The sequence below is a fragment of the Brachyistius frenatus genome, unplaced genomic scaffold, assembly GCF_029030835.1.
Source record: "Brachyistius frenatus isolate BFR_SWC_R1_liver_20210118 unplaced genomic scaffold, ASM2903083v1 Contig_17, whole genome shotgun sequence".
Taxonomy (NCBI): domain Eukaryota; kingdom Metazoa; phylum Chordata; class Actinopteri; family Embiotocidae; genus Brachyistius; species Brachyistius frenatus.
Window position 1 is genome coordinate 3,451,847 of NW_027210616.1, and position 25,910 is coordinate 3,477,756.

At 41.2% G+C, this 25,910-nt stretch overlaps 1 protein-coding gene across 5 annotated transcripts in view; it reads left to right on the top strand.

Annotated features, from left to right (window-relative positions):
• The window catches only part of dlg3 (discs, large homolog 3 (Drosophila)), an 82,314-nt gene that overhangs the window by 561 nt on the left and 55,843 nt on the right, over positions 1–25,910 (top strand). For 4 of the 5 annotated variants that reach the window (XM_069694380.1, XM_069694383.1, XM_069694384.1 and 1 more), the window contains exon 1: positions 20,737–21,880. In XM_069694380.1, the coding sequence (XP_069550481.1) occupies positions 21,515–21,880 (366 nt within the window). In that variant the 5' untranslated portion in view covers positions 20,737–21,514. Of the gene's footprint in view, positions 1–779; positions 912–8,865; positions 8,952–14,216; positions 14,328–20,736; positions 21,881–25,910 lie in introns of those variants that run through there. The other variant, XM_069694382.1, reaches the window with a different exon arrangement.

The window sequence follows — 25,910 nt, forward strand, 5'->3', positions numbered from 1 at the left end:
TCCTACCTGCTCCATACGCCTTATTTTCATAAATGCTGCATTAAATGGTTGCTTGTATTTAGTTTTTTTTTTCTATAGCTTTTAATGGACTGGCTAAAAATCTGCAACATTGTGTGAATTGATCATTTCTCTGCTTTTTAAGCAACATTGTGTTCCAGCTCCTTAAATGTGATTTCTTTGTATCTTACCGTTGGGTTTTAAAATGTTGAGTGGACAAAACAAAACATTTAAAGATGACATGAGATTATTAGCCACAAATATAAATTGATAATAAAATAATTTCTAGATGCAGCCTAAGCAGATGTATTTTTTTTTCATAGAGAGCTGCAAAGATTCGTCGATTCATTGTTTCAGTCATTTTATATTTAAAGGAGAAAATGCTGAAACTCTCTGATTCCAATATCAATATAAATATTTTGTGGTTAATTTAGTTCTCCATGATAATAAACTGAAAATCTTTTGGTTATGTCGGTAGGGACAAACCAAAACATTAGAGGCTGCACATTGGGCTTTGGTAAACACATAGACAAATTTTCACCATTTTACAACCTCTTACAGACCACACACATAATCAAATTAAGAAAATAATCACCACATTATTCAATAATGAAAATAATTGTTAGTTTCTGCCCTCTTTGCATATTTTCTGCTCCCTGATTAGGTGGGCTATGGCAGCAATGCAGACATGATATATACACTTTAACCCCAATTAAAATCTGCCTAGACGTATGGATTCCCTGCTGTTGTTGTTCTGAGATGTGTTTTTTTTTGTGATGCAGACACGGAGCGGGCAGTGGGGCTGCTCAGACGATACCAGGCCAACCTGACCAGTCCGGAGGAGCAGCCCTTGAAGACCAGCGTGGGCAAAGTGTCTACCATCTTGGGCAGCCACCTGTTCCAAGCCCTTCTTGGTAAGAAAGACACCAGAGATCTGCTTGTTTTTGAAGAATGGAGTCTTTTTCAAAACTCTGCCCTCTAGTTTAAATTACATCAGACTTCTCTCAGGGTAGACTTCTTACGTAACGTTTACTGTTTGCATGCCTGTCTTTTTAAGTAAGGGAGATGTTTTTGGTTGGCCACACTCTGCTGTCACACTATACAAGTCTGTTATTGAGTCTAGCCTATAGAGTTTAATTTGTGTTGTTGTGTGATTGACTGCAGGCAGACACAGGACGTAGCAGCGTCAGGTTGTATTAATTTGTATGGGAAGTTAACTGAGTCTAAATGTTTCTTAATTAAGTCTTATGAAAGAGGCCTTTCAGTTTGCCTCACAAAGGTTTGTTGTACATTCCCCCTCTGTAGCATACTCGGACTGTAATGAAACCCCATTAAAGCCACACACACAACCAGTCTATCTATAGACAGAGCTCATATAAGCTCCGACTTGCCACATTGTTAAGGTACAATTCTTCCCTTGACTTTGACAAAATGGCTTCTTTTGTACCGTACATTTTATGAACTTAATATGTCAATATGATGTAGATCATTGCTCAGACAACTTGCCTCACCAATCCCAGAAAGCAGCCGTAATCTACTGATGTTGCTGCTGACTAAACTGATTTTACGAATCCTGAATGAATCCAGAAGAAGTGTAAATATTTTCTGCTGCAACTCATCTGAAGAGCCACCATTATTAGTTTTAACCAGCTACACCTTCATGACAAGTTGGATGTTTTGAAAAAAGCTGAGGGGAAGCCAAAGTGAACCTTGTTTCCTTTTAGAGCAGATAAAGCACATTACTTCACTTTAACCAATGGTTGAGTGGTCCTTCTAATTACCACAGCTGTGTTATAATGATGTTCGCCCTTGGGTCTGCTATTACTTCTGCTGACCCACTGCTGCTTCTTTGCAGGGGATCTGAGGGGGGGAAGGGCTGCTATGACTCAGGCAGCATTTAACAGAAATGTACTATGGCAGTTTTTACTGGTGATGTATACTGAAGGGAGATTAAGTATAGTTTTCAGAGCAAGGTTGATGCAATTGTTTGAGGTATAAACACAAGATTTATGACACTTTTTGCTTCTTGTCTGAGGTCAGGAAGTCGTGGTAGGGACTAATTTGCTGTATGCCATCGTTCAAAGTCCATATTTCAGGACCAAATATTTATTTAAGTTTCATTTAAAAGGCTTTTCTGAATGCATGCAAGATATGCAGCTTAATATTGATCAAAGAACACACAACTGCTGTGGCCTTTAATTGTAACAGTTGGTTTAGAGGATCCTTGTCAATGTACAAAGTCAAGTATTATATGTGACCATGTGCTATTTGCATGTAGGAGATCATCATCTACCAGTAAATACATCAAACAAGATAGATGAAGAAAAAAAAAATACCGCTGCAGGGAGTAAATAAAAGAAAAGAAAAATGTTCCCTTTTTAGGAAGATGTTGCAGATCCGATAGACATATTTATCTTTTAATCTGATACACTAATCAAAATTTAAAGCTTAAAAGTTTGGGAACCCTTCAGAATTTTCTATATTTCTGCATAAATATCACCTAAAACGATACCTTATGTTTGGAGATAGGGAAACACTGCATTCCACCACAAGAACCTCCTCCCATCTGTGAAATGGTGGTGGTAGTATCGTGGTTTGGGCCTGTTTTGCTGTATCTGGACCAGGACAGGTTGTCATCATTGATGGAACTCTGAATTATACCATAAAATTTTAAAGGAAAATGTCAGGACATCTCAGTGACCTGAAACTCAAGAAAAAGTGAGTCACGCTGCGAGACAAATATCCAAAGCACAACCCAAAGTCGTACTGCCAAAGAATGGTTTAAGAAAAATAATGTTGTTTTGGAATGGCCAAGTCCCCCCCTGACCTCAGTCCTATAGAAATGTAGTGGAAGAACAAGAAACAAGCGGTTTATTTGATGAAGCCCTCCAACATCCCAGAGTCAAAGCTGCTCTTCGAGGAGGAAAAGGCTAAAATTCCTCCAAACCAATGTGCATGACTGATCGATAGTTACCACTACCATTTAGTTGCAGTTATTACTGCTCAAGAGGCTCGCAACCGACACTGAAAGTACTCACAGAAATGTGATATTGGATCATTTTGCTCCGTAAGTCAAATATTTTGGTCTCATTTGTGTCATTTAAAAAAAAAAATTTAAAAAAAAATTAATCTACATTTAGGACGTTGGTGATATTTGTGCAGAAATGTAAAAAAATTCTGAAGAGTTCAGAAACTTTCAAGCACCACGGCAGCAAGAGGCCCATCATACGTTACAATTAAATGGTCTTTCAATGTGAACACGTACACATTTCTCACTGGCAACAGTTCAAATGCACCACTACAACAACCTGTGGTTTTGGCGTGCTCAGCCCTCTAACTTTCATTGTAGGACGCAGGCTCTGGTTCAGGAAATGCTGTTGTTACTGCGGTGACAAGGACAGATGGTTTTGATTAGTCTTTAATTTGGGCCTTCAGGTTGAAACAGGGTCTTGGTACTCATTTCCCTCTCATGCTGCTACCCCAAATCATAAATACTAGAAGGTGTGAAGGCTTCATTACACATACAACAAATATGACTATGACTTCTGAAATGTATGTTTTTATCTATCCATCTATGTCCTTTTTTTTTTTAGGAATTTATGGGCCATGCTAGTAACATTCAGAACTCAAGGGATGGAGAGGTGGGATGCTCCACTGAATTATGCCAACAACTTTTAGATAGATGGATCACAGTCCTGCAAGAATGAAAACATTCTAAATTAAGATGAAGAACATGGTAAACATTATACCTGCTAACCTGTCATTGTTAGCATGTTAGCCTTTAGCTCCTGTCGATTCATATTTTTAAGCTGAATGCAGCAGTATCTGTTTGCATCTCTACTGCGCCTACATTTTTAGAGTTTTTACCTACTTAATCAGTGTTTTCTCTGCCATCCAGGCTTCATCCCCGGGGCGATTAGGAGTTGCCCATGCTTAAGTGTCCTTGAGCAGGACACTGGCTACCTTCTTGCTCCATGCAGGGGATTTTATTTTTTCTTTATCTCTGAAGGGGACAAGGCAACTAAAGACACCGTCAAGTTCTAACCATTTCTCCAGACCTTAAGGGCACTGATGTGATATACTGAGACAACGTTTTTACGAAACATTGGGCTATTGACATCAGATGTAATATACCTTATTATTTGTTGAAGCGAGGGAGACTCGGAGAGGATTAGCTTTCCAAATTAGGATTCCAAACATTCCTCACAAAGAATGTTCAATCAGGGCCGTGCCTGAGGTGGACAGGAAAATAAATTGCTCTTAGCTGCCATGCACAAACCTCTTCCCCAACTCTCTTGGCTCTTGGATCATAGTGTGTGAGGGTCGAAGAAGAAGAGGCCCGTGGTCGTGTGTGTCTCAGGTGCAGGGCTGATGAGGCATTGCCCCTTATTCAACATGTGGTTCTCATCAGGAAAGTCAGAGCAGCCGGTTCAAAGCACCGACAGTGCAGTATAAACATTACTCATCCTCTTATCCTCTCCTGTTGTGTTTGCCTTCACATGCTCAGGGCTGTGTGAACTGGTTCTTTTTGGACCATTTTGTACTGTGATTATCATTGTGGAAGTGGGCTGAAAAGTGGAGAGCTTTCTAAGCAGAGCAGATGACTAAACGTTTTGTGTTCGGATGACAAAACAAAATTAGAGAGTTTGGTGATGGAAAAAGCTGAAGTTTTCACAATCTGAAGACATTGATCAACATTACAGAGCAGTTATTTGTCTTTAAGAGATCCCTTTGACTTTGAAACACTGTGGGAAGTTGAGAGGTGTTGGATGCAGTGTGGGAAGGTTCAGTACTGGCCACTTGATTGGATGTCTGCATGGTTGCACAGTCACGAACAAAGGTTGCCTTAACTGTGCATCCATCCTTTTGTTCCAACATGCTGTGGGGCAGCATGGGGGGCTGCTCGCTGGGAGTTGGGGCACACATACAGGCAGACACATGTTAGATTACAGAGGACCCTAAATGTCTTTGGGAGTATTTTATTGAGGCAGTGACAAGGGGGCGGGGGAGGGGGGGTGAATTGTTTGCCCTGCTTTGAAATCGTGACCTAGTTTTCCATCAATGTGTTGTTCCAGCAAGCCATGGGTTGCTCATCATCATGTAAAGAACAAAGGGCACATTATTTTTTGTGTGATTCACCCGTCCAGGAAATAGAGATGACTTCAGTCCAATTGAATAGGTACACGAAAAAGAGAAGAGGCTTATAACGCACCAATCCTGCATGCAGAGTTTCTGTAGGCACGGGAGAAGGTGCAGGAAAACCCCTATGACTGTGACAAAAAGGCTCAGAGCTGAGACCAGGCCATCCCAAAATAGTCCTGACATCAAAAAGAGATCGGGCATAAATCTTATGAAAGAGACTTCTGGCATGGATTATGTATTTTGTTTCATGGCCAGGAATTTATGTGGTATGTTAGGGTTGGAGCAGTTCAGAGATTTTGTTTTGTTTTTGGAAGGTCACAGATGTTAAAAAAAAACCAAAAAAACCCTCTCTGTACTTTGTGTGACTGTGAATACTGATCTCTGAACACTTCAAGATGTGATTGAGCACCTTTGTCTGTCTTGCTACCTCTGCCAGGAATAGACGAACAACATAATTAGAAGTGTTAGTTGTGTGAAAGCAAGCCAGGTGTCCGAGAAGCAGCTGAAGAGCAAATCTGGCAAAACTTAACCGATGCACTGTTTTCAAGACTTATTCAAAGCTGAAGTCACCAGTAATTTCACATGAACAATGGGTCAGTGACTAAGGGTCTCGGTTTTTTTGGAGCCAGAAGTGACCATATTTAAACCAGCCACGCCCCCAAACATACTCCTTTTTGAGGTCTAATATCAAATTAACTGTGGACTTATTTATTCGATAGACCACCAGAACACTGATCAGAAGGAGGGAATTTAGCTTTTGACACCATAATGACTTGTGGGGGAAAAAGTATTGACCATAGACAGTATATAAAAGTGGTCGTAGCTAAGTGCTTTAAACTGTAATACCACCGAGTGCCGCTAGAGGATTCCTCCAAAAAGTCTTCAGCTCCATAGACTCCCATTCAATTAGTCTCGTGAAATTCAAAGTCAATCATTTTTTTCCACAAGTTATTTCGCTGTTGCTAGCTAAAGTTGCTCCTTCTTATTGGTTTTTGGTGGCTCATCTGAAAATAACCCTGGCGTTAATTAGAAAATAAGCCTCAAAAAGTTGTGTTAATGGTGGCAAGTCTGTTTGATTGACAGGCCTGGGATGCAACCAGGTTACGGCTATCAGTGGGCGGGACGTAGTATTGCTGGGTTTCCAATCAGATCAAGTCAGATCTACTGCTTGCTCCCCCCACCCTCCCAGCTCATCCGAATATGGTCACTTCTGGCTCCAAACCGTTCTGAACTAGCAAGATGGCGTCGGCCAAAATCCAAACTCAAAGCCTCATAACAGCCCCTAACAAACCAACGGGTGATGTCACTTTTGGTTGTTGCTTGGTGTTGACATAATATTCCATGAGAGTTGAGGTGACTGGGAGACTATTATTTGGTCCAGCGGGTTTTTTGGTGGCAGCCCCTACTGGCCCTTAACGGTATTGCACTTTGAGGCACTTTCACAGTGGCTTCACTTTCCATACCCTGAGACTATGTCCATTTTTATATACAGTCCATAGTTACATTTTGACAACATCCATCTCGGCGTGATGAATTGAGGATGCCTTTTTTTTTTTTTTTAGGTATTTTTTGTTGGCAGTTTGTCTTGATTGGACAGTTATAAGTGGGTTAGTGTATTGTGTGTCTGAAATAGCGAGGTACATTGGCAGTAAGGAGGCGTACTTGTGTGATATTGGTGTGTATGTCTATGGCTATATGCAAGTGGGTAAATCGAGCTCGGCCTACAGTATGTGCGTGTGTGTGTCTGCATGTATATAAGAGTTTGTGTAAGTGAGGCTGCTCTTTATTCAGCTGGTCAACAAACTCCTCTGCCCACACATGGCTTCACTCCTCCACATTCAGACACAGTGATGAGTCACATGCTCCATTCTTACGCTTTTGTTCTCACGGTGTCTTGTTGAGACATACTGACTCTTATCTCTCTGTCTCTCACACATAGAAGGCAGAACTTTCCATGTTTCAACAAAAGATACACATTATTAATAATTTTTTTTAAAAGGACAAGATGTATCAAGCTTCCCTAGATGTCCTTCATAGACTGTTGTCTATGGCCCATCTTGCCCTGACATTGAACTTTGGGAATTTGATGAACTCTCCAGCAACCTCTTTATGTCAACACTGCAGGCCGGCGCTTGACATCAGCAAAATTGTCGCAGTGCATTTTCATCACATGGCTGCCACTCAATAGGCGACCACAAGACGTCATGGGCCAAGAGGTGACAAGTTGGAGAAGAGAAGACTTTAAAAGAAAAGGAGGGGCAACTTAGGAATACACTGAGATGTCAATACTTACAATTACTTACTATCATAGTTTGTTGTGGTACTTAAGAAAGAGTGACATGTTTGATTCCCCTGTACTCATACATTACTTTTCTAGAACTGCATGGACAGAATACTGTTTTCCCTGTTATCTTTGTTTTTTTTTGGAAGAACCTGGTTTACTTTGAACGTTGAGAATTAGATATTATTATTGTGTAGCCCGAGTGATGATAAGGTATGCGAGCCACTTTGGCAAAGACTGAAATTGGGTAGGTTGCCAGGGAAACTTGGTACAGACATTCGTGGTCCCAAAAGAATGACTCCTGGCGATCCCAAAACTTCTCCAGTGGCACCATTAGGTTGATGTTTGTGGTTTTGAGTGAAAGTACTGAATGAATTGACATGAAATTCCAGTACGGAGATTGGTCTTCCACTCAGGATGAGTTATAATAACTTTGGAAATCCTCTTAACCTTTTTATCTATTATCAATTTAAATGTAGGTTTGTCCAGTACTTTGGTTTGTGATGAATAACTTTGGAACTAATGTGTTCCCACCATTTTTGGCCATTAACATGTTAGCACACAATGAGGTGGTGACCATGGTAAACATCATACCTGATAAATAAACATGTTCGCTTTGTCTTTTTGAGCACATATGCATGCTAACATAAGCAGTTAGCTAAAAGCACCACTATGCCTAAAAGTAGTGTCTCACGGAGGAGCTAGCACGGCTCTTAGTCTGGATTTCTTGTTTATTTTCTGATTTATATCCAATACATTCATGTTATTGAATATGTATTCCTTACTTGCTTGAAAATCACTCTTACGTAACTGTTTAAGCAATGACTTCTGGAAAACCAGCTTCCATTTTTGGAAGCACCTAAAATCTTTTCATGTAACAGAGGGACAGGATTGCCCTTTATTCAACTGGGGGGCAGTGTCCACATTCATTCAACATGTGTAGGAGTCTCACCCTAAGATGGAGTTCTAAAGCAACACGACTGACAATGACGTACTGTGTAAATGATCTGATGAAGACGGAAAAAAAAAAAAAAAAAAAAGTAGACAAAACGTTTTCATACTGTTCAGGTAGTATGAAATATTATAAATGTGGTCCTCTTAGACACTGAAATGATGATTTACTCAGTCAGTGCCTGAGTCATATTGTTCAGCAAGAAGATAAGAGCGCCTGCAAATGTGGAGATGGATTTCCTTGTAAACAGCTGACTCCCACCCACATATTTTTTACCCGCTGAACCACTGAGGGATACAAGATATCTCCCAATGTGCCCATGATTGATCAGCAGATTCTTTTACACACCAAAAGCGGCGTACGTTAGAAGCTGAGAAGTTCCGAACAACAAATAATGATGACTAAGTAAAAAAGTGCCCACATGTAATACTTGTAATGTTCCAAGGGGAAGAAAAAAAAAAAACTCATTATAGTTTGTTGTTTTTTCACACAGATATTCAAGAGTGTTACGAGGTGACCTTGCAACTGAACACAGAACAAACTGTTGTGAAAGAAGACAGCAGGCTGGATGCGTGGGAGGTAATTTTCCTGCTTCACATTATAGATTGGAAGAAATATGCTTCATGTTTACATTGCATCTGGTGTCACACGTGGTGCCGTGTGCTGTGCTTTTACTGGGGAGGATGTCATCACCCGTGTCCCTCACACTCCTACGCGGATAACATGTTAGCATGAGTCACGACTGCTATGACTTCAACCTGGTGAGAGTGAGTGTCAGACGGAGGGGGAAAGTTGTGAGGGAGGCACACATGGGTGGAGGGAGAAGTGGAAATTAGACGGAATCAAAAGAGCGCTGATTACCATTTGCTCATCAGTGGGTTGCTCTCATGAAGTCAGTCAGTCTTTTCATTATAACAAGTGTGTGTAGTCACACGGTTATTTTGAATATTTTTAGAGTAGGACACAGAAAGAAAACTGGAGGGAGAAAATCTGCATTTTGCACAGGCCTAAATGTTGAATCACTGTTTAAGAAGGACCAGAGCTCAAACTACATGTTTAAAGCAAGTAAAACATTAAGAAATCCATACACTTGTTTTGAAACCTCGCATCTAGCATTTTGGCCGTAGCTGTCTTGACCTTGGCCAGAAGTGACCTTATTTTGACAAGTTGGGGAGGATCTGACTGAGAACCTGAGGATTGTATGCTCGCCTACCTATAAAGGAAACCTGCTTGCACCCCAGACATTTCAATTGAACCAACTACGCCCTCAAGAATACTTCCACTTGAGACCTAATATCTAATTAATTGTAGAATTATTTTCATAAGGACCACCAGGACACTGATCAGAAGGAGAGAATTTAGCTAATAACATCATAAGGACTTGTGGAAAAAAATATATTAACTTTGTATTTCATGGGAGAAGTGGACACTTTTTGAATAGGAATCTATTTTTTGCACACACAGTTGTCCAACCACAGTCTCCATGGCAGCACAAACAAAACACGAGATTTCATTTTAAGCACAACATTTTTTTTATGTTACTTTAAATATTGAGTTTGAGGCACAATGGTCAACTTTGAATCCTTCAAACAAAGGAACTAGATTCATCCACTGAAACATCTGACTATTAAAAGTATACGGGCCTGAAAGATAGCTCAAAGAATATCATTCCATGAAAGGAAAAGCAGTGAGTAATTTTCTAAAGCTTTGTGTTCTCATTTATCATCTAGAGGGAAACAAGTGTAATGCGACTGGTTAACATACTCAGTAGAGCCCAGTGTTCAGGTCTATATTGAAATTATTTAAAGGTGTGCACATATGATATGTGATACGATATTAGGATTTTCCATCAAATCCACTGTAACTGCACAGAAACTGGAATGGCTACTTATTTGCCTTTAGAGTCTCGGTGTCTTGGGAGTATTGAAAGATAGCAATCAAAGTATTTTGAAAAATACTTCAGAGGTGAAAAAAGCTCACAACAAATCAGCTTTAAAGCTTTTCTCAGTTTAAATGTGTCACAAAAGAATGCTGAACATGCTGATCAGGGTCCAACAGAAGGGGCCAACTGAAGACACATTGGGTGTCGTCAATGTTTTCTTCCAGCTTGTTTTGATTGAGACCAAAGACAACCAGTAATTTACCTACTGGTCTATTTATTAAGGTCATCCTCAGCAGATACCTTTATTTTCTTCTTTTGCTTTTATGTAATGTTCACAAAGATCTCAAGTTGTTTGACTGTAACATGGATTCCTTACTTTTTCTCACTACTCATTTTATCCCAGGAAATGTTATCTCGTACAATTTATGAAATGATAGCTTTGAGAAATTCACAGTGCTTTTTTTCTAGTATTCAATGGATTGGTTCACAGGTTTTCTAGCTTATGGTAATACAATTATTCTAACATGCATATACTAGATTGATATCTATTTTTTGCTGTCCATACTGGCCAAGTATGTAAGAAATTTGTGTAAAGGTCTAGACAAATTAAGTGGGTGTGTTCCAAACACAGCGCCTTTGTAGTATGAAATCCCTTCCTTTGTCTTGCCTCATCTGTCATCAGACAGCATTTTCTTGCTGAGCCATAGCAGGGGGTATAGTACCGAAAGAGACAGCGCTCTGTACAAAAAGAGACTGTAAGCTGCATAATAATGCACCTCTGTAATACAGCTAGCCGGGTTTGACATCTGCCCACTGTCCTACTGTACCTCCTGTATGACCTGTATGTCTCGGATTAGAATTGTGGCCCAGATGTCATTTGGGACCATCTGATTGGTCACTAACTGGCACAGTTGAGGTGAGATTGTCAGGACTTTGCTGCAGCTGCCCTGCATGTCTGCTGTGATGGGATCTATGCTAGATTTTATACATAACCCACTAAATAAATGTGCACATATGTTTGAAGTGATGTAGTGCAAATCTTTTTTTGTCTTATAAAGGTGATGAGTCAATCCTCACACGAGATGAAAACTGTAATCTTGCATTATCCCTTTATGGTTATCAACCCCCCTCTGCAGTCAATCACTTAATGTCAATGTGTTTTTGAAAGTCTGTAGCAGATTGTGTTCGGTCAGTTGAACAGGACAACTGATGTGTATTAAATAGATGCTGCAGTCCAGTTTTTGATTCCTTAATACATAAAGCTTAAGCAAGTGACTATTTTCAACAGAGAGGTTTCTCAGAGATTTGTGTTAAAGACACATTAGGGGAGATATTAATATTGTGCTTTCTGATGATGCAAGGTTTAAACAGTTTATGGTACTTGCAAAAGAACCCTCATAGCCCAATCAGATCAAGTAACCCTTCATTGGCAGCGCCAGTCAAATTCCAAATGTGTTCATTTGAATTTATTTGAATTTGGATGTTATTTAAAACTTTTAATTATACATGGCGTTTTAAAATGTATTGCTTTAAAAAAATAATAATTTTAGATTAAATTTTACAGATCATTTCCACCATTTATGTAGTTATTATAACCATTTTAACTGTCTATCCATGAATTTTAGCTACATGTTTCAACAATCTAATATAATATTTCAACAAACAATCTGTTTGGAAATCGAACTGTGCTACTCTGCAATCTTTCCACATTCCCCCAGGCAATTAAAACAAGTCGCCACTGGTTGGAAATGATTGGATTACGTGATCATGAGTTGCCGCATGTTGCAGTGCCATGTGTGTCACTACTGTGGTCGAGGACCAAAACCATGAATTATGACTTTGGCTTGAACTTTATTCCGCCCTCCGAAGCGCCTCTCGGTGCATCTGTGATCCACCCCGTTTAGCCTCTAATTCAGTGCAGCGCTTCTCCTGGTCCTTCCCCTATCCTCCACTCTGTGGATCCCAGCTGCTCGGAGGGGCCCATGCAGTCACAATCCTGGAGCGGCAGAAGCTGATGGAAGGATGCAGCAGTCATAGTGGGAAGTTTGAGAGAGAGGGAGAGAGAGAGAGAGAGAGAGCTGCTTAATGGACACCCAGTGAGGTGCTCATCAGTATTCTAGCCATGGTGTCACCTGAGTGGAGGATGAGAGGGAAACTAAATGAGTCTGCAAATTCCCTGATTTGCTGCAGAGTAGCAGGTGAGAGTGGAGAATAGCTCCTTTGGTAAAGAAATGAAAGGATCAGTAAGAGAAGAAGCTGTTTTTGTAGTTTAATTGAATTCGTGCTTATTTTAATGGTAATTATTTGTGGTTGCAAGAAAATTGATGGTTATTACTCAGTAAAATCAAATCAAATAACTAAATAATTTCATACATTTTAGATATTGTACGAGTTTAAATGATTAATTGATGAAGTCTTTTCAAATACATCTGCACAATTTGATATACGCACACGTGAGTGTGTGCGCACAGTGCAAAGGGCACATGCTTAGCTGCCACGATATTAAACCGAGCAGGCAGCTGGGAGGGGCAGCTCTGGCTCTGCCACCGTAAGCCGACCTGCCTGTCAGCTCTGCCATGTGGGAACGAGGCTGTCAAAGAGAAACTCACTTAGCGGTCTCTGAAATGACACATGGTTAACTTATCTGCACTGCTACTGCACAGACAAAGGAAATGTTGTGAGAATCCTGCTATACTTGACATTAATGTAATAATAAAGGTTGATTTTTGCCTTCCAACTCTCTTAGTTGATGCCAGCCTGCATGCTTATGGGTGTGGGTGTATTTATATAAACACTTGTCTTTTCAACTTGAGCACAAGAGCAGCTTTCATTTTAACGTGGAAGAACCGGGTGAGAGTTATGGCATCAATTACGTGGAAAATCATTGGGCTTGTTCTGTGGTAATACTTTTTGCAACTTCGTACCAGTGATGGCCTGCTCTGAAGGCTGCCCTCTGCTGTCTGTTAAGGGTCTGTGTGGTCTAAACTGGCAATGATCCCTGTGAATTTCAGGTACTGTAGATTCTGTGTAGCGCTGTAGAAGGGACTCTATGTTCAAGTTCATTTATTTTGATGATTTGATTAGTTTGTAGTTTGCAGCTCTTTTACCGTCCGTTGCCTGAGTTTCATTTGTCAGCCATCTAGTTCTGCTCTGTGCTCCTCTGACCGTTTCCACAACAAATAGTACTGAGCTGTGTGATATTCTTAACTTTTTCAAATACTTTCTTTTCATTGCAAAGTTTTGCTAGACAGGTCCTCAAACTTTGATCATGCTCCTGACTCTTCTTTAGCTATAAAATGTGCTGGTTATTAAAAACATTCAAGTATCTCTTAAATAATAATGAAAGCATTTTTTTTTTACATGAGCAAACTTGACAAAAGATGAGAGGACTGATTGGACTGTAATTTCTGTTTTTTAATAAGAAGCTATAGACAGCTGCTGGTTATCTTAGATTAGCACAAAGCCTAATTCCAGTATGTCGAAAAACAAATGATAATTTGTACTATTTATTTTTGTACAGTTTAATAAAACAGGGTATAATGGGTTAAGTTTAATGGTGCTGGTCAGTGGATATTTATACCTTTAAATGAGCCAGGCTATCTTTTTTCCTCTTCCTTTCACACTACGCCAAGCTAACCACCTGCTGGTTATAGTGTCATATTAAATGTACAGATGAACCAGTACCATTTCGTTCAAGTCACAGAGCTGCTCATTTGATCTTACACTTACTGCTCCTCTGAGAGTATTCCCAGAATCCTTTTAAGACTCTGAATATATTCTGTCGTATTAAATATGTTTTTAAGCTGTTTCTCTGTCCTACAGGTGTTGACATGTTATTTTTAAAGATGTGATGATGATTATCATCTTTGGTATGCAAATGTATGTCCTGATCATTGCAGGAGTAGTTTGTTTTAACGGGATTTCATTTGTCTAAGAGAATTCATCCATTCTGTGTGCCGCAGGATCAGGAGGATGAGGGTGTGTCTCGGGTGCGAGTGACCAGCAGGAGGAGCCCTCACAAAGTAGAGCGGGTATCTGGCCTGGTGGCTCACTCCTGTGTCGACATGCCAAAGGTGAGTGAAGCAGAGCAACAAGGTGTTTTTCAGGGGTCCCCTGAACACATCTTTTTCACAATGATTGAATTGAAGCTGCAGAAATGGCAGCTGCTGCAAAGCAGTGATCATGATGTGACAATCACGCATTTTCCACAACATCTTCTGAGGTTTCACAAAAATGGCTGAACATCATGAAACATCTGTTACTGATCATAAAGACCTCTGGAACATTTTATTAATGTCTGGACTGCTAATAATCCGTATTTGTTATTAGGATGCTGATATTTTAATGACAGAAACAAATTTATTTTCTTTTGAGCCTTTCAATACCTACAATGATAAATGACATTTATTACGCATTATTTTTTATTTGCATTGGTTATTTGCTCATACAAAGCATAATAAACAAAGTGTTGACCTCCAGCCATAAAACACATCCTAAACTATTAGTTCCTGCATTTCACTATGGGGCTATGACTGTTTCTATGTACTAATATAAAAAGATTTAAAGGGTTTAAATCAGTATTTTGGTAAATGTTGCTGAGTGTTAGATGAGAAGCTCAACACGTTTTTAATGTCACAGCGAGCAGACAGTTAGTTTATTTTAGCACAGAGAATGCAAACAGGGGGGAAAGACTAGTTTGACTGTGTCTGAAGGGAACAAAATTCATATTGTCAGCACCTCCAAAGTTCATTTATTAACCCAAACATCTATTTGTTTAATCTATATTTAAAATGGAACTACTATGTGTAGATTATGAGGGATTTTATGATCCTTTTTATTTTTTACATGTTGTTTTTTTTATACAGATTAAATAAACCACATGGAATGTGTTTTGCTTCTGTCCGCCAGTCGTTATGCTAAATGAAGAATCGCCTCTGGCTTTATGTGTAGTAACTTTAAGCGAGAAAGCAGATAAATACACTTCCCAAAATGTCAGACTATATTTCTTTTAAGAGATTGTGTGTGGCCAATCTGCAGTTTACATGAGCAACAAGCTCAGTCTGCGTCTTTCATGACAGAGATACTTCTCAGTGGGCTGCCATGTTCCTCAGTATTGTTGAAGGCCCTCCCATGCATTCCCCATTACAACAGGGCCAGTGGCACATGGCAGCACAGTGGCCGCAGGCATTGGCTTTTCAGCTGAGCCCAGAACTAGTGCAGTGGGTGGAGGGTGGGGTGGAGGGGTGAGGATCAGGGGACTTGGAAGGGGTAAAAGAGAGGGTGATGCACATGGATTCACTTTGCCTGTATGATAATGTCAGTATAAGAATACAGTGACAGTACAGGTTGACTCCGTGTGGATGATATGGAGCTGTGTGTGTGTGTGTGTGTGTGTGTGTGTGTGTGTGTGTGTGTGTGTGTGTGTGTGTGTGTGTGTGTGTGTGTGTGTGTGTGTGTGTGTGTGTGTGTGTGACTCCCTCTATTACATGAAGGAGGGAGGTGAGGGAGCTGAGGAGGTGCAGGGAATGGAAGGGAGGGAGTGAAAGGGAGAGAAGGGGGGTGTAGAGAAAAAGATATAGTGGGGGAGGCTGGAGAGAGAGAGAGAGAGAGAGAGAGAGAGAGAGAGAGAGAGAGAGAGAGAGCGAGCAAGCGAGCGAGCGAGCAAGGCGGCTGAGAGGCGAGGGCCGGTGCAGTGCAGAGCTGGAACGGACACCCAGAGCTCAGCCTTCCTCGGGTTGCCATGGAAACCACATTCCTCCCCCGCCTGCATCCCTACAGACTGCTCTGACTCTCTTCCTCTCTCTATCTCTCTCTCTCCTGGCTTCTCTGTTTTTCATCCTGTCTTTTTCATTCCTCTTTTAATTCATGTCTTTGTTTTTCTCTCTCTCTCTCTCTCTCTCTCTCTCTCTCTCTCTCTCTCTCTCTCTCTCTCTGTTCTGCTTTTCCACCATACAAGCATTGGTGATGATGCAAACTCAGCAAGCACACTGATTTCAGATGCATTGCACTCTGTGGCAAGGTGAATGGGTAATTACACAGTTTATTTTACATTCCCATGCACTCATGGATGCACAAGCACTTTGTTGTTTTCTCAGCATCTCTCTATTTCCTTCTCTCTATTTTTACTTCCCCTTCTGTTCAGCACCATGCTTCAGTAATGCCCCCTCTAGTCATGGCATTTCTGCCCACACACAGGGCACCTTAGCTCAGTTTCTTCTCTGTTAGGCATCTGTCGTGGACCTGCAGCACCTTCATCATATTTTATCAACTGCATTCACCTTCCTGTCAGTTTCCAGCTAATCTCTTAACCTCCTACTTGCGCCCCTTTTCATAGCTCCTTTTCTCCTCTTGTCTTTTTATGCGTGTTCAAAATCTACGCAAATATTGTTCCTTATATCCGTGTAGCTCTGATACAATCTTCCAATCCCCTCTTTTCCTGTCTTCCTCATTTCCGCTATCCTAGCTCTCGTTTTTCCTTCATGTGTATGCTTCCCTCTCATTATTCCATCAGTTGGAGGTGCTGTGTTTGGTGTGTGTGTGGAGCAGCTGTTCTTTGCCACTGAGGCCTATTAATAGGAGTCTTAGCCGAGTAGCCTTTGTTTTTCTGAGTCTGTATTGAGCATCTTGCCTCTTCTAGGCAGTTTACTTTGTTTTTCAGTGCAGAATTGATGAGTATCTCCTATTTTTCTAGGTCTGACTGTTTCTCTGTCATGCAGTCTATCACCCTTTGCCACTCACATTCCCCACCTGCACATTCACACGTAACAAGGCGAGAGTCATTGAAAAGTGCAAGCATTAACTGTAAAGATGTATCCTCCTGTAGTTTGGTAGTTGGTCCTTTCAGTAGCTACTATTTGTGAAAGAAACAAATAAACCTAATGATGCCTGAGAGAGACTTATAAAACTTGCTTCCTCATCCCATCGTGCAGTTAGTTAAAGCTACAGTAGAGAAACTTAGTGTGTGTTTGAAATGGAGCTGCCTCTTTAAGGCTGCCTCACTACCGACTGTCCTTTTATGGTTGCTGCATCCGGTCAGGTGACGAAGGAACAGTCACATAGCTTCTCGGAGAAATGCCTAGAAATGACTGAAAAGCTCAATACATGGTCTGTGCAGTGGTTGGGGGTTGTAATGCTCATTATGATAGCGCGTGTGTGAGTGTGTATGTGTGCGTTTGTCACAGGGTGTCCAGGTGGGTTTATGTAATAACGGCTCTGCAGGCTGATGCTGAGCTGATAATGTTGGGGGAGCTGCAAGGTGGGATGCAGAAAAGCATCTCTCTTCAAAAGCTCTGGATGATTTCCTCATTTATGCCGTAAGAGGTCACAGCCTTCATTCCTGTCATAAATCGCTGAACGCTCCGCTCCAGTCCAAGCTGTTTATTTGGGCACAATATTAACAAGGATTTTGCGCACACACACACACACACACACACACACACACACACACACACACACACACACACACACACACACACACACACACACCACTTACTCCTGCATGTTCGCATACACATTTGTACATGGATGTGTATTACATGAATGTTTGTTTTTAATATTCTTCATGTTGCCGTGACTACTACAACATCGCAGTTCTTTTAGGATGACTAAAACCTCCAGCATTGTTCTCCAGCATAGGGCTACTTTAGACAAGATATGGAAAGAGTCGGAGCATTAATACCAAACAGCAACTTCATTTTTTTTTTTTACAGTTTTGAGATTAAAACTGTATATTATTTTTATCATGATCACATTTAACTGGCATTTATTTGTAGCCACTAAAGAAATAACCAGGAACTGAATATTGCTTTTTCTGCTTGGCTCTGTGTCACAACTGGGAAAATAATCTTGTATACTTGACAGTTTTATTACATTATAGATCACAGATTACGTTTGACAGTGTCATGTAATCTAATACAAGGACACTGTAAATGACAACCTTAAAAAATAAGTGTGTAATAGAGTTCAACCAAAACTGCTAAGGCTACACGGTGTCAACTGAAATTGCACGTATACATATTTATTGCAGGACTATGATATCTGATTGCAGAATATGGTACTAGTGTGGGCTGTGTGACTCCTGTGTCCTTACACAGTTGCTTAGATTTCACATGATCAGCACATTATTGAGATGTTTCTTAAAGAAGGAAGAAGGAAATGAAGAAGAAATACATTTATTTAGAGACTCAAACAAAATGGAAAAGTCAAACAGAAACTCTAGATGTTTTTATTTACGAAATTATGTCATCTTTAAGACACCTACACTGCATTAACCTTCAAGGCATTTTCTGTCCCCTGTAATAGCTCTAATTTGATTAGTGCATAGTAGCGTCTCGTATTTCTTCCTGGCCTTATTCGGATATAGAAAATCAGCAACTGATTGTCTCTAACAATATTTTATATATTTAGCATTATGTAATATTTAAATGGAGACATTCCTTTTCCCTTGAGGCACTAAATATTGCCTATATACACATGAACTGTTCACATATGTGTTTGTATGTGCACTCTCACACTTCTGTGTTCATTCAGCCCAGGGGGTCTTTCTCTGTCCTTCTCTCCTTTCTTTATCATGTATATCCAGCTGGCTATTTCCTCATTTTTTTATGTTGCACAGTATGTTTTTTTTATATATATAAATACTGCTAAGGCTCTGACTGTACTGATTGGTAAATACGATGTGGACAGTTTATAAGAGAGACGGCGTGAGGCTGGGGAGGGATGGTTGCAACATGTGCTCGGTCATGTGTGCTGTGATCGATATGCTTACATCGGTCTTTCAAGCCAGTGCTTCAAAGCCCCGCCTCGCTGCTTTGATTGGCTTCAGCGGGGATTGTGGCTGCATTCTGCAATGAAACTTGAGGCACTCAGTGGTTTCTAGCCCCTGTTCAAAAATGCCAAAGTTTCTCCTCTTTCTGCTGAGAAGTGTTGAGAAGCTCTGCAGGTTAGAGTGAAAGAATATCATTACAATGAAGTGAGTTACTGTTGCATGTAATTAAGTGTGGCTGAACCTGCTGTGTGCACCTCCTGGTAGGGCTGCAACACAATGCAGTGTGCCCTCGCCCTGAGATCCTGTTCAGTGTAACAGGAAGGTTGCAAACATATAATATATGTCAAATTTAAAGGCACTATGTCTAAGGTGTTAATCAAAACACTGAAGAGGTGCGAGCAGTCATGTATGAGCACTGTAACATGCAGACTATGTATAAATACACTCTCTCCCACATGCAGACACACCCAGCTCCGTTCCCCGTCACATTTCATTAATAATGCATATATGCAGTGCTTTAATGGCGACACTGTAACATTCCCGCTCAGTTCTCTAAAAAAAAAAAATAAACCTTCACCCTCAGTGTCAGGATGTTTTATATCTAGCTGTGATCAACCCACAAATTCTTAAGAATGCAAAATGGCTCACAGGCAGTCCTATCACATTACTGAAAATATAACTGCCACAGATACATGAAAGCCATATAGTCTCTCCTTCCCCCCCCCCCCTCACACATTCTCACTCTCAATCTATTCCTCCACCCACTCGAAAGCCCAAGCGTGTAATCTTGTTGGTTTCGTACACATGTGTTGATGTCATCATTGTGAGCATAAAATAATTCCCCTATGGTTCTTAAATGAGGCTTCAGGAGTGCAGCCTCCCCTCGCTGTGCTTATTTTGACCCAGTCCTGCACCTGGGCAGGACTTAGAAATGAAATAACCCAACAGAGATGGTGCTTTGCCAGCACAAAAAAAGAAGAAGAAAAAAAGGAAGAGGGATAAAGAATGATGCAAAGTAATGCAGTGTGATTCAAAGGCATCCTCCATTGAGAGGCAGGTTGAGTGATACCCAGGAGGAAAAAGGATTTTCATCTGCTGCACCTACTTCCACTGTGAGATTATTTACAGATGTGTGCTGTGACACAGAGCCTGAGGTTGACAATTACTAGCACAAGAAAGCTGTTAAGACTGCAGCTGAACTAGAGATGACTGTGGAGGTGACCAGGGATCAGTCGGAGGGACAGGGGTGCTCATTGTAAGTTGGATTTTGGCTGCATTGGTCTGATGAAAAACATGGATTAGACTCACAATTAGTGGATCAGAGTTTTGAGGGTTGGCTTTGTGAGATGGCAGACTGACCTTCTGAGCTTTTCCCTTTAAAATATCGAGAAAATAGACAAATACAGCGTTTTTGTCGTGGCTGGATTTGTGAAGAAGTATCTTTTCACCCAAGGCAGGCAGCAGTGGGGTTTAGGTGTTGTGGCCCCTTTAAGAGCAGCCAGTGAAGCGCTCAGTCCTGTTGGTGCTGCTGCTGCTGCTGATGGCAGCGCTGCAAGTTGATTGGCTGTGGCTGTCAGGGCTGAGGTGCTAGAGGGATGCTGCTACGTATCTCTCTCCCGCGCCCTCCCTCCCTGCCTCTCTCTCTCTCTCTCTCCCTCTCTCTCTCTCTCTCTCACCATCTCCCTCTTGCTTGCTCACATCCCTCTGAATAATCCACATCTAGGGCAAGCTGGCTGAGAGGCGATCCTGTGCTCAGCTCCTCTCTGCAGGCTGAGAAAAGAGACAGAGAGCGAAAGACAACGATTTTCAACGCAGGAGGAAAAACGTGAGATTTTGACAGAACGGGAAGATACCAAGAATTAACAGAGGAAGATTTTCATCTGCGGATATCATTTATTTATATATATTGTTTATATATCTATATATATATTTGTACACACGCATATAGATATTTATATATATATACATTTATCCTTGTACATAACTGTATTTGTGCTTGTCTGTTTATATTAATATTTTTATATGTATTTGTGTGTGTAAATATATATATGATATATAAACAAAAGAATATATATATATATCTCTATGAATTTATATGCGTATCACTGTGAACCAAGAGAAGCAAGAGGAAATTTCTATCATCAGGGCTGGTCTCTGATTGTGTGGTGGTATACAATATTTTAAATATTTCCTTTGATCTTCTACGTCAAGAGGACAAAGACTACGTGCCCATTTTGTATTTTTGTTTTCCTGTTGCTGCTTCCCATCCCTCTCAATCTCTTTTTTTTTTCTACGTCCGAGAGGAATAAAGCGGAGAGTGACAGGATTTGACGAAAAAGGGAAAATCTGTAGAAATTCCTGTGATTAGTGTTATTTCCATCGGCATTAGCACTCTGTGAGCCGATCACAGCGTGCTGTGTGAGATCTGAGGAGGAAGCAGAGACAGAGTGCCACGCCGCTCATCTCAGCGTCAGCTCAGCCAGCACAGCCAGCATGCACAAACACCACCACTGCTGCAAGTGCCCAGAATGTTATGAGGTGACCCGTATGGCTGCCCTGCGTAGGATGGACGCCCCGTCGTATGGAGGAGACTGGCAGGCCGAGCCCTATGGATACCCGCCTGGGTATGGGGGAGGCCAGACCTTACCCCCTCCTGCCTCAGGGGGAGGTGGAAGCATGGCAGGAGGAGGGGGCACTTTGGGGAGAAGTAAGGGCAAGATTATGTCTGGTGGGGGCCCTGGAGGCCCCAACCCAAAGGGCCAGTCCAAGAGTGGCCCCAAAGTAAATGGCAACAACTCCAGTGGACAAGCAGGATGGTGGCCCGAGTGCACCTGTACCAACCGGGAGTGGTATGACCAGGTAATTCATCTTCCTCACTCTGTTAGATAGTTCAGGCCTGTGGGGCCTGACAGGAGAAACTGGGATCAGATGGGCTGTAGTTCTAGTCAAACACAAACCGTCATGTATCAGCTGAAGCTGACGGTTTATGGAAGAGAATTCTTATTAAGTATTCATCTCAAGCCCTTTGCTTCCCATTTGTTGACTGTGGTTTCTCTATAGGAGGCAGAGTAAGGAGAACAGAACAGGACTGATCTAATTCCACTGCACACACATGTACATGATCTTCATGTTTGGATATGATGCAGATGACTAATGCTTATAGATTTAACACACCTAGAGTGTGTCGTCAAAGCCTTATGCTGATGCAGTTACCATAGGCCAAAAAATGGTGCATTTTCATTCATTGAAGCTGCACTGAGATGCACTTTGTAATTATTGGATGTTATCAATCAAGCTGGCAACTCATTACAACATTGTCACCCTGTAATCAACATTACAGGCTGACTTTGTAAGAAATTACACGCGAGAAATATATTTCTCAGACATCTGCTAAACGTAGGATTGTGTCTCATGAGTTCAGAGTAGAGGAAGAGATGATGACATCGATCTCTGATAGTTCTATTTTTATTTCTCAGGTCGTTTTTTTTTCTCATAACATAATATTTGTGTTGTATAATACAAATAGAGAATCAGAGGCAATCTGTGTCTATATGCTCCCTGTCTTACATGCTACACTGTGAATAGAGCTGCCTCTCTACATGTGCCCCATTTTGTGTCTATTATCTCCGTTTATTTACATGTATTTATGAATTACAGTTGATAAAAGGTCAGAACAGCTTCAGAAGCACAGTCTTTAATTAAGCAAGGTGCATGTATGTGAGCATGAGAGTGAGCTCGGGTGGGGGAAGGGAAGCTTGGTGAGCATGAGATTCAAGGAATGGTTCTTGCTGTGCATGAGTATGTGTCTATGCAGTCTGGTATTTGCGGCAAGTGAAGCCACTGCATCGTTTGTTTCCTCCGTTCATGTCTGATGGTGTTTTTTTTGGGATGAAGAATGGAAAGAAGGAAGGTGAGAAGAAAATGGAGGCTAGAATTTCAGTAGCAGAATGGGAAGAGATCCTCCTGAGCTGAGCCCTCATACGAGCCGCAACCTGGCTGATATTCGCAGATTACTACAACCAAGGAGAGAATTTGGCTTTGAGGAGGCAGAAAGAAATGGATGTTTCCTCTCGCATCATGTTGCATTACAATATATTGCATTGCAGCTGCATCCAGTCCAATCAGGCGTGTTTCATGTTTCACACATTTGAAAGCTCACAGCAGATGTGATTATGTAAGCATTTATTGCTTACATGGAGATTTTATTCTCCATCGGTATTACACCACCAACCCCCCCCCCCTGTTTATTCTACTGCTCATTTCCAGCATATTTATTCAATACTCAACTTCCAATGGAGAAAATGTGCTTGATGAAATGTGTCTTTCGACTGCATGGTGATTCATGTATGGATCTTATGTTGTCGAAACAGATAGATAAATCCTGTTTTGTGCTATTCTGTCAAAGGATCTTTACTGCCTTGCTGTATCATGCGAACATACACCTCATAATAAGCTCGTAGAGAAAATGTCCATGCAGCCAGCTTAACTGCAGGAGCATCTACATTTCTTACATCTGAATAAAATTGAGTCAGGGACGGAAAGGGGCTGGGGAGAAGAGGGGGGGGGGGCGTTCAGTGGGGTAAAAATGTAAAGGTTGAAAAAGAGAGAAATAAGCCAATAAAGGCAGTCAGCGGCCCTTAAGAGGGGGAGGGGGTTATGTAAGAGGAGGCAGTTGGTGGTGCTGTCAGAGAGAAGCAAGAGAGGTACTGACACTGTGGACAAGCATCTGTCCCTCCGTCTCTTCAAACAGGGCATGTGAATAGCCAGTATGTGCTCCCCATTCCTGTGAACGGTGCATGGACGGTAACGAAACCCACCATCATCCCACACCCCCACTCCCACCCCCCCAGTTCTCCTCAGTCACCGTTGCTCATCCTCGTTGGGAAATGTGGATGTTACCCCTCCCCCCACTACCTATACGACACAGCCGGAGAACACGGCAGTGATCACACACGCCCAACCACACATCATCTTATAGCTTTCATAACAACTCGTGTTTTTTGGATGCCTGCGTGATGAAAAGCAATAACCTTGCACAGTCATTCAGAATTATCCTAGCTGCCTTTTTAATAGCTGGATCATTGACATTTTTAAATGGCTTCTGTAGCCATGGACATTTCATGTATGTGTGAGGAAATTATTAGACACCCCAAGACATAATGATGCCATATTATTTGTTTGTCTCTCCCAGTCATCTATTTACAAAACAATTGTGCCGCTTTTGTCTGGAGCTTGCTAGGTTAATTATGGATGATTTCAGCTTGGATTATACGGAGCATTCTTTAAAACAAGAGCTTTTGAATTTAAATCTGAGAAAAGTAGAGACCTCAGTCTCCTGGGAGCATCAGTCAGAAAGCTCCCCCCCACCCCGCGGGCTCCAATCTGTCTTTGTGTGTTCTCCAACTCTGTGGCTATGATTAGCTTTAAATATTAATTGGATTTTACTTTATTTATTAGCATCAAGATTTAGTCCAAACTGCTTTGCCAGACCTATTGTTTATTACAGGCCTCTGTAGTGTGCAGCAGTGTTTTAAATTAACGCACAGACACGGTGGGCGTTCCATGTCGAACACCTCCCCCAGGTGATTACGACTTGAAAGCCTTCAGGCCTTGATCAGAAATGTTTGTGTGTGTGTCTTTTACAGTCACATTGATTTATCGGTGTCATCTGTCTGATGAGATTTTGTTCGGTTGGATTTGATTTGCCGTTCCTGTAACAGCAACGCAGAGGGTATTAACAGGTTGGGATTTACATGTGCTCCATGTCCAGATGTCTTGAGCTGGATCCCCTACTGTGATCTTGAAAGGCTCCATCTAAAACCTGGAATATTCTCATCAGATCAAGAGCGATTTATCTAAGAATTTGTCTTAGAAAAAAAAAAAAAAAGGCAAGAAGTGTGATCTGAATCAAAGTGCACTCAGCGTATCCATCCTGGATGGTCCCGCCAAGATGGATGACATTTTCATTAGTCCTGCAGGTGAAGTTCCTGTCCATACAGTCAGTGCTGTGTGACACATAATTACTGCACGGCTGTTTTTAAGTGTCAAATAAGAGATTTCCGTCATCGATAAGTCAGAAAGGCAGCAGATTCCCAACTTGCCCTTGCTCTTATGACAATAAGTAAAGTAAGAATAGGGGATAGTACAGAAACCTGTAAACCTTCGTTTACAGGTGTTAGAATGGAAAAAAAAAAAAAAAAATCTAAAAGCCGCAGTGGAAGTTGTGGATGATGCTGAGCTGGAGGTCCAATAAAAAAAAATGTCAAGAGAGCCTCCATCTTCCCTGGCTCCTCATGAGGCCGGGCAAACCTTAACCTCAAGAATTGAGGACATCAGGAGAGCAGGAATTTGATGTAAGCTTATTCTTCTGAACAGACACGCAACATTTGCTTGTTTACCTACACAATTTTGGCTGTAGATCTCCTTCACGTCACAGGTGGTGCAGTGACGCGGGGCTGCCATTTGGTCATAATGTATTTCCGTCCTGTCAAAAGGGTCAAGATGATGATTTGTGTTGGTGCCCGGCAGATTGGGATAACATCGTTTTGTATTTAGTTTATATATTGCGCAATAGCGTTGAACAATTGTCTCGAGGTGTGAGAGAATTGGTAGATCTCTTCGCTGCAGATTATTGTGTACCAGGTGCATTCTTTTGCCTCTTTAATGGAGCAGTGGTGATGGTTGCTGTTAGATGTGACACTTGACTGGCTTGTTTGTTGTTTCTTTTAAGCACTCCAAATTTTTTTCGATCTTCTCTCTTTTTGGATTAGTCAGTTATATACTAGTCAGTATTTACTGATTTGAATAGTTGACATTAATATAGGTGTTTTTGTTATGTAAGCACCAAGTGGAAGCTGGACATTTACTAAATTAAATAGAAGTGATGAGC